The sequence below is a fragment of the Barbus barbus genome, assembly GCF_936440315.1.
Source record: "Barbus barbus genome assembly, chromosome: 22".
Lineage (NCBI taxonomy): Eukaryota > Metazoa > Chordata > Actinopteri > Cypriniformes > Cyprinidae > Barbus > Barbus barbus.
The window spans coordinates 12965368-12974985 of NC_136750.1; the positions used below are offsets into that span (position 1 = coordinate 12965368).

General features: G+C 44.3%; 1 protein-coding gene across 1 annotated transcript; it reads left to right on the top strand.

The window, feature by feature from the left end:
* Nucleotides 1-4298: 4298 nt before the first annotated feature.
* On the top strand, nt 4299-7870 carry LOC306888533 (extracellular calcium-sensing receptor-like; the record flags this gene model as incomplete). The annotated part of the gene is made up of 6 exons (XM_079446889.1): nt 4299-4489; nt 4739-5030; nt 5393-6220; nt 6357-6584; nt 6740-6863; nt 6957-7870. The coding sequence occupies 6 exons, from the start codon at nt 4299-4301 to the stop codon at nt 7868-7870; spliced, it is 2577 nt and encodes an 858-aa protein (XP_079303015.1).
* Nucleotides 7871-9618: the final 1748 nt, after the last annotated feature.

The window sequence follows — 9618 nt, forward strand, 5'->3', positions numbered from 1 at the left end:
CCTCATTTCCTTCTACCTCTTCCTACATGCTTCCCTAAGCACCAAAGGCTAATCCGTGCGTGAAGCTGCCTCCGCAAACGGTTCCGGCCCTTCTTCCTTTTAACCCTTCTCTGCAATCTAAATCCCCGTACACTTCATTTACTCACTGCAGTCCCACTACCCACCCCACTGAATGTTGCAGCTCCAGAACCACCCCGTATGCCAATACCATCAAGTCTCAGATTCTCACAGAAATTCTAAGTGCTGGCTCCGGAGGCGGACGTTGCATTCTCCGGAGGCGGAGAATGCAACGCCTTCTGTACCATCCAGCTCTGCTCCCCTCTGTTGCACCACCGCGGGTATGTCGATTGTCCCTTTGGTGCCACTTGCACAGAGTTTGGGGGCATGGCTTGCGCTGCCCAACCCATCCTGCTGGCTCATTCGCACAATCCGACTCGGGTATGCGATTCAGTTCGCCAGGCGACCTTCCAAACTCAGTGGCGCTCTCGAGACTTCGGTGGCAGTCTGAGACGCACTTGTCTTGTGCTAGGAGATTGCTGTCCTCCTGGCAATGGATGCAATTGAGCCGGTCCCTCCAGCCGAGATGAGGCAGGGGTTCTACAGCCCTTACATCATCGTACTAATGAAAGGCGGTGGCCTTCAGCCAATCCTGGATCTGTGAATCTCGAATCGGGCCCTTCTCAAGCTCCCATTCAAGATGTAGATGCAGAAGCGCATCATCAGATGCATCCAAGCTCAGGATTGGTTTGCTGCGGTCGACCTGAAGGACGCTTACTTTAATGTCTCAATTCGCCCTCGACACAGGCCGTTCCTACGGGTTGCGTTCAAGGGTCGGTCATGGCAGTACAGGGTCCTCCCCTTCCGGCTCTCCCTGGCCAGTGCGTGAGAACAGTTGTGCGATCACAGGGACCTGGTGCTCCGGCACCTCAGCCAGTTGGGGCTTCGGGTCAACAGGGAAAAGAGCAAGCTCTCCCCCGTGCAGAGAAACTCTTTTCTCAGTATGGAGTTAGACTCGGTGAGTGTGGTGGAGCGTCCCACCAACAAGCGTGCCTAGTCCATGCTGACCTGCCTAAGTTCCTTCAGAGGCAGGATGGTGGTACCACTGAAACACTTCAGAGGGTCCTAGGGCATATGGCATCTGTAGCCGCAGTCTCGCTGCTCGGATTGCTTCATATGAGACCACTTCAGCACAGGTTACACTCCCGAGTCCCAAGATGTCGCCGCATGTCGCCGCGGTACAGTTCGCGTGACCATCACGCCAACGCGTTGACGCTCATTCAGCCCCTGGACGGAACTTGTCTTTCTACAGGTCGAAGTACACTTAGAACAAGTGTCTCGGCATGTTGTTGTCACGATGGATGTCTCCAGTGCGGGCTGGTGTGCTACATGCAATGGGCAGGCAACCTCGGAGGTCTGGACAGGGCCTCGAATGCTTTGGCACATCAACTACCTCGAGTTGCTGGCTGTGCCTTGCAGCAGTTCGGCCGCTGCTGCTTGGCTAGCATGTGTGGTCCACACGGACAACACTGCGGCTGTCTCGTACATCAACTGGCAGGGTTGTCTACAATCACGTCACATGTCACAACTCGCCCGCTGTCTCCTCCTCTGGAGTTCCTGCACGTCGTCCACATCCTGGGGGAGCACAATCGTGCAGCCGATGGGGTCTCACGACAGCTAACATTCCCCGGAGAATGGCGACTCCATCCTGAAACGATCCGGCTGTTCTGGATTCGATTCAGGGAAGCTCAGGCAAACCTGGTTGCCTCCCATGAGTCCTCCCACGGCCAGTTGTATGACTCCCTGACCGAGGCCCCCTCGGCACGGACACAATGGCGCACAGCTGGCCTTGGGTTTTACGCAAGTTTATGCTTCCCTCAGTGAGCCTTTTCGCACAGACACTGTGCAAGGTCAGCGAGGACGAGGAACAAGTTCTGCCGGTTGCACCGTTGGCCTATACGGTCCTGGTTTTCGGAACTCATGCTCCTCGTGACAGCCCCTCCTGGTACATCCCTCTGAGGAAGGACCTCCTTTCTCAGGGGCCTGGCACCATGTGGCACCCGTGTCCAGATCTTGGAACCTCCATGTGTGGTTCCTGGATGAGACGTAGCAGACTTGAGTGTTTTGTCCACCAGCGGTGGAAGACACTTACACTCAGGCCAGAGCCCTCTCTACGAGGCGAGCGCGTGCCTTGGAGTTGAGTCTGTTCACTATCTGATGTTCTTTTCGCAGAGAAGACCCCCGAAGATGCACAACTGGAGTAGTGCTTTCTTTCCTGCAGGAAAGGTTGGAGCGTAGGCTGTCACCCTCCACCTTGAAAGCTTATGTGGCTGCTATCGCAGCACATCACGTTGCAGTGGACGGCCGGTCCCTGGGAAAGCACAATCTCATAGTCAGATTCCTGTGGGGTGCCAGAAGGTTAAATCCTACTAGGCCACCCCTGGTACCCTCCTGGGACCTCTCTATCATCCTGGCTGGACTTCAGAGGAGTACCTTTGAGCTGCTGGTCTCAGTCGAGCTGAAGTTTCTGTCTGCTAGGACAGCGCTCCTGACCACGCTCACTTCCATCAAGAGGGTCGGGGACATCCAAGCATTTCGGTGAGCGAAGAGTGCCTTGTGCTCGGGCTGGACTATTCTCACATTGTCCTGAGACCCCGGCCTGGATATATGCCCAAGGTTCCCACCACGCCCTTCCGCGATCAGGTGGTGAACCTTCAAGCACTGCCCTCAGAGGAGGCAGGCCCAGCCTTTGCGTTGCTGTGTCCCGTAAGAGCTCGGCCGGGTCTCCGGTCAGCCCCTGTACTGGGCTAGGTGTTCATATGGCTTGATTCCCTACGAGCAATCCCATATGTGTATTCTTCCATGGTAAGGTTTCCCCCTCTGTAAACCCGTGTGTTGCCTTTGATAGAGCTCTCTGTCTGGCTCAGCTCCTCCCTATTCCTAGGTAGGAGCTGCCTCAGAGTTCCATTTCGTATGTAGTACTGCCCCAGGCCTGGGTCAGTCCATATCAGTGTCTCCACATGTTACCTCCCTTCGGGCAGGATGTGGCCTCCGTAGCGCCCTTCTCCGGCAGGCTCGCTTCCCTATCATTAATGTCAAGCTGTAACAACAAATAGGAAAGGACTTGAAGCAATCTTTCATTGAAGGTCGAAATCCCTTCTAAATTCTGTGGTGAAAGGAACAGCGGCTTGGCTATCTCCAACAGCGATGTACTCACCTGTGGTCCCTGCGGGTACCAAGGTCAGCGAATTTGCGCTGGAGCCATGGGAAGGTTACGACCTTTGCATGGCATTTGTCTGTCACGCGCTTGCTTGTCAAAATTTGCAATGCCATAAGGTTGTGACGGGGTTCAGGTTGTGGCATCCATGGACCCCTGATGTCGTCACAACATAACGTCTCCGTTCCCTCCATGAGGGAACGAGGCGTTACTTTTTGTAATGGTATCTCCAAGTTAACATGAACATGATTTTCATAGTTATGAAATGCTTTTTTTTTTTTAGCTTAACAGTGAATGAGTGCAAAAAAAAGTGGAGAGATCCAACCCGCTCCCTAAGGTCGCAAAACTTTTGGTAGTACCTAGGATAGCAAAGTCCACTAAAGGAGGTAGAGCTTTTTCACATTTGGCTCCCAAACTCTGGAATAGCCTTACTGATAACGTTCGGGGTTCAGACACACTCTATCTGTTTAAATCTAGATTAAAGACACATCTCTTTAGCCAAGCATTCACATAATGCATTTTATAATCTTGTACTGCAGTTATATCTGATCAAATGTACATTATTATTATTCTTTAGCTTGGGTTGAACAAATCATTTTTGCTTAGATGGAACAGCAGCTACGCTAATTATGTCTCTATTTGTTTCTCTGTTTCTCTGTCAAATTTTGCTATAAGTTAATTATATTAAAGTTCTGCAATATATAAATATATTGTGGAAACTTAATTTCCTGTAGAGCTGCTTTGCAACAATTTGTATCGTAAAAAGCGCTATACAAATAAACTTGAACTTGATGTATAGTTGATCCTTATACTTTAGTTTATAAAACCAAAGCTCAGCATGTTTAAAAAAGCAACCCCTGAGCAACAATTCACTGTGCATGTGTCCATTATTCCATCAGTACTGTTTCCTTGTCTTTGTCGTTAGGGACAGTAGAGTGACGCCCTGGTTTCCAGGAATACCCACTTGACACCTGCTACTTTAAAGCAACACCACACACAATGTTCAACATAATTTAGTGAGCTGAGTGGGTGAGTGGCTCAGAAATAGAGAGAGATGTGGCTCGCTCTGTATTTTTCTCTATACATGTCATTTAACTGTATATCAGCAGATTCGGTCCTCAGATCAGGTACCTGTTTTCTACAGGGACGCTTCAAGTTGAATGGAATGTACAAAGATGGAGATTTTATACTTGGAGGCCTGTTTCATGTTCACTTTTTCACAGTGTTCCCAGATCTGAGCTTCAGAATGGAACCAGAACGACCATACTGTGAAAAGTGAGTTTGACTGTCTGCATGAATATAAAAGTAGAGAGATAATAATAAGAATAAGAATACAAATGTTAAGTTATTTTTGCCCGCTTTTCTGTATCGATCTGTACTGAAAGCATTATTTTTTTCCAAGTGTGCAGAACAGGAAGAGTCATCAAATGTTGTGTGAACTCTGATGTATTATAGCTTGTTTTAACTTGTCTTTTTGTTATTAATCTCTTTGATATCACAAAATTTGTATTTTTATTTTTTTAGATTTAATATGGAAGGCTTCCAGCATGCACAGACCATGGCTTTTGCGATCGATGAGATCAATAAGAATCCCAACCTACTGCCTAACATCACTCTTGGATACCATCTTTATGACAACTGTGTGATGCTAGGAATGGCGTTCCGGGCTGCCATGTCCCTAAGTAGTGGAACAGAGGAGTCCTTCTCCAACCTAAACTGCACTGGCCCTCCTCCAGTGATTGGTATTGTAGGGGATGCAAGTTCAACTCCTTCCATTGCAATTTCCAGTGTTCTGGGGCTGTTCCGAGTACCTATAGTAAGATGGGATTAAAAAACGTAAAAATACACGTCATTCTTATTTCATTTTCTTTCATTTTTTCTTTCTTTATTTCTTTTTTTCTTGTTTTGTCCTTTTCAGTCCTTTGTATCCATATGTATTTCTTCACTCAGTTTCTTTCACAATTTACTCGCTTGAGTATGACAAAAATGACAAAAGCACTATGTGTGTGTGTATATATATATATATATATATATATATATATATATATATATATATATATATATATATATATATATATATATATATATATATATATATATATATATATATATATATAATTAAATTTTATTTATTATTTTTTTATGCCTTCACCTCTCCCTCTTTCTCCCCCTAATTAGGTTAGTCACTATGCCACCTGCTCCTGTTTGAGTGACAGGAAAAAGTACCCCTCTTTCTTCAGAACAATCCCCAGTGATGCCTTCCAAGTGCGGGCTATGGTTCAGATCTTAAGACATTTTGAATGGACCTGGGTTGGTCTCATCTACAGTGATGATGACTATGGCGTCTATGCTGCTCAGTTGTTCCAGCAGGAAATGCAGCTGTTTGGACATTGTGTTGCCTTTTCTGAAATTCTGCCCAATGATCACAACCCTAGAGATATTCAGCGTATAACAGGATTGATTCAGGCCTCTACAGCTAGAGTGGTGGTTGTTTTTGCCCTTTCATCCTATCTGCTGCCTTTTATGGATGAGGTGGTGTTGCAGAACATGACAGGCAGGCAGTGGATTGCAAGTGAAGCTTGGGCCACTTCTCTTGAATACCACACTCCACGTTTCCTGCCCTTCCTGGTGGGTACACTGGGCATTGCTGTTAGGCGTGGAGAAATTGAGGGGCTTCATGACTTCTTGCTACATTTTCATCCCAGCAATGATCCAATAAATAATATGTTGAGAATCTTCTGGGAAAATATGTTTGGGTGCGGTTTTGAAACTGGGGATAGCAAGTCAGCTGGAGAGCATTTGAAAAAGGTGTGTACAGGAAAGGAGGAACTGAGCAACACAAACACAACATACACTGATGTTTCTGGGTTGAGGGCATCTTATAATGTCTATAAGGCAGTTTATGCCCTGGCACATGCACTGCATGACCTGATGCAGTGTGAGGAGGGAAGTGGACCATTTAGTGGGAACAAATGTGCTGACATAATTAACCTGAAACCTTGGCAGGTGAGACCCACAGGTATAGTGCAGATGCTCTTCAAGCATATAGAAGAGCTGAATGTGGAAAAACAAAATATGTGCTCTTATTTAATTAAAATTTCAGATAAACATATAACACCTGTCCTTTCTACAAACTGTACAGTTGGTTCACTACCTACAGAAAGTCAACTTCACCACAGGCTTTGGGGATCATGTGTCATTTGATAAGAATGGAGATGCTCTGGCCATTTATGATGTATTGAACTGGCAGCCGAGCTCTGATGGATCAATAGCAGTTCACAAGATCGGTGTAGTAAATGATGGGGTGGAAACAGGGATGGTGCTCACACTGGATGAGGAAGCAATATACTGGAACTTTGAGACAAAAAAAGTAACTAATATTGCATGATAAAAGTCATCCTTTTTGCAGATAGTCTATACTAGTCAATGCTATAAAACAATTGAAAATAAAATAAAGGCCAATCTTGTTATTATGTAAAAGAGGTAACAAGCACATGACTAAAGAACAGATGGTTTATCTTTAAGCCCCCACGGTCCGTGTGCAGTGAGAGCTGCCCCCAAGGCACAAGGCGAGCCACAAGGAAGGGCCTTCCTGTCTGCTGTTTTGACTGCCTACCATGTGGAGATGGAGAAATTTCTAATACTACAGGTACAAATCATATTCCAAAATTGTAATATAATTTGACAGGGAATTTTCTCTTCAACTTTTTTTTCTTCTTTTATTATTGTTTCATTATGACAGATGCTATTGAGTGCAAAGTGTGTCCAGAAGACTTCTGGTCAAATCCAGATAAGGATCAGTGTGTCCCCAAAGAAGTAGAGTTTTTATCCTATGAGGAACCTCTAGGAATCTCTCTGACAACTGCCTCCCTGTTTGGCGCCTGCTTCTGTGCTCTTGTGATGGTCATTTTCGCTTTTCATCATAACACTCCCATTGTACGTGCCAACAATTCAGAGCTCAGCTTCCTACTGCTGTTGTCTCTCAAACTGTGTTTCCTTTGTGTGCTGCTGTTCATTGGACGGCCAGAGTTGTGGACGTGTCAGTTAAGACATGCTGTATTTGGCATAAGCTTTGTCCTGTGTGTCTCCAGCATCCTGGTCAAGACTATGGTGGTAATAGCTGTGTTCAAGTCATCTCGGCCAGAGGGCAAAGGCGCTATGAAATGGTTTGGGGCAGTTCAACAAAGATGCACAGTTCTTTTCCTAACAGCTCTTCAGGTTGTGATATGTGCAGTCTGGCTATCAACTGCCTCTCCAACACCACAGAAAAACAACCAGTATATCCACTCTAAAATAGTATATGAATGTGCTATAGGCTCAGTGGCTGGTTTTTCTATGCTGCTGGGATACATTGGACTATTGGCTGCAATAAGCTTTCTGTTAGCCTTCCTGGCAAGAAATCTACCAGATAATTTTAATGAAGCAAAGTTCATCACTTTTAGCATGCTGATCTTCTGTGCTGTGTGGATTGCATTCGTTCCAGCATATGTGAGCTCACCAGGGAAATATGCAGTGGCTGTGGAGATATTTGCCATTTTAGCTTCTAGTTTTGGATTACTGGTGGCCATATTTGCCCCAAAGTGCTACATCATCCTTTTACATCCAGAGAGAAACACTAAAAATGCCATAATGGGAAGAGAGACACAAAATAAATAGTTTTACATTGCAGCAATGCAAAAATTTAACATATAAATCTTATACCCCGTTTCACAGACAAGGCTTAAGCTAGTCCCAGACTAAAATGCATGTTTGAGCTGTTTCAACTGAAAATGTCTTGCTCTGACATATCTTAAAATAGGTCAGTGTCATTGTTCTGTGTCAAGATGCACACATTAATGTTTTCTTCCAAGGCATTTTTGTAAAAGTTGCTTAAATATCTTAATATAACCAAGGCCTAGTCCTGTCTTAAGCTAAGCCCCTTTTGTGAAACCGGGCCATTATCTTGGTTAGGTTTTTACCTACCTGAACAAACTTCATTTTTCTTCACAGATTTACCCCATTAAGATGTTTGTCCTTATACAATTGTTCAACTTAAAAAAGAAAAAAATGAGAGGAGAATATTTGTCAGAAAAGCCTGAATAGAGAGAAATCAATAAAAAAAACTGTATGTATACTTTACATAAATGCTTTACATATACTTTGAACACACACACACACACACACACACACACACAGCTAGGTCCATATATATTTGGACACTGACACAATTTTCAAAATTCTGTCTCTGTGTGCCACCAGAATAGAATTAAAATGAATCATTCAAGATTAAATTGAAGTGCAGAGTTTAAACTTCAATTCATGGGGTTGAACAAAAATATAACATAAAATGCTTAGGAATTACAACCATTTATATGCACAGACAGCACAAACACCTTTTCAGGGGCTCAAATGTAATTGGACAAATAAATATAACCATGAATAAAATATTCATTTTAATTATTCATTATTATTTAATTATTCATTTTAATTGACTGCCTTAAGTTTGGAACTCATGGACATCACCAGAGACTGGGTTTCCTCTTTTGTGATGTTTTGACAGACCTTTACTGTCTTCAATTTTGTCTTCAGCAAGTGAAATGCATGCTCAGTTGGGTTGAGATCAGGGGATTGACTTGGCCATAGCAGAATATTCCACTTTTTTACCTTCAAAAACCCCTGGGTTGCTTTTTGCTTTTTAAGCCTAACAATTGTCTGTTTCACCTACATGGAGAGCTCCTTTGACTGCATGATGTGGGTTCACAGCAACAGCTTCCAAATGAAAATGGCACACTTAGAATCAACTCCAGGGGCCTCATTTATAAAGCGTGCTTACACACAGATCTGATCTTAGAGTGTGTGTACGCTTAAATCCACGCCCACGCTCATATTTGTAAAAACTTCCACTTCCACTTGACGTGGAAAAGAGCTTAGCCTCACGTCAGGGTCTGAGGAGACATACATACTTTTTCTTGTCGGAGGAGTACTGAAGGTTTTTGGAAATGTAAGCTGTTCTTGCAGCTCGCTGTTCTAAATTATGATGATTGGTGATCTTTTATATGTTAATGACATGAATAATGAGTCGTTTACAAGGCAGAGAGCTAAATCCATTCAGTTGCGTGCAAGTTCAAGATCATTTGCGATTCATAGATTTCACATCTGAAAGAGAGGCGTATGCCCGTTTTCTGTTCGTACGTTCACACATACGCATTTTTGAGAGATGATCGTAAGATCAAACTTAGGATAGTTTCTGCACAACATTTTATAAATGAGGCCTCACACCTTTTACCTGCTTAATTGTTGTAGAAATAATGAAAGGATAGCCCACACCTGTCCATGAAACAAGTTTTGAGTCATTTGTCCAATTACTTATGGTCCCTTGAAAAAAGGGGATGTACATATTAAAGAGCTGTAATTTCTTAACCTTT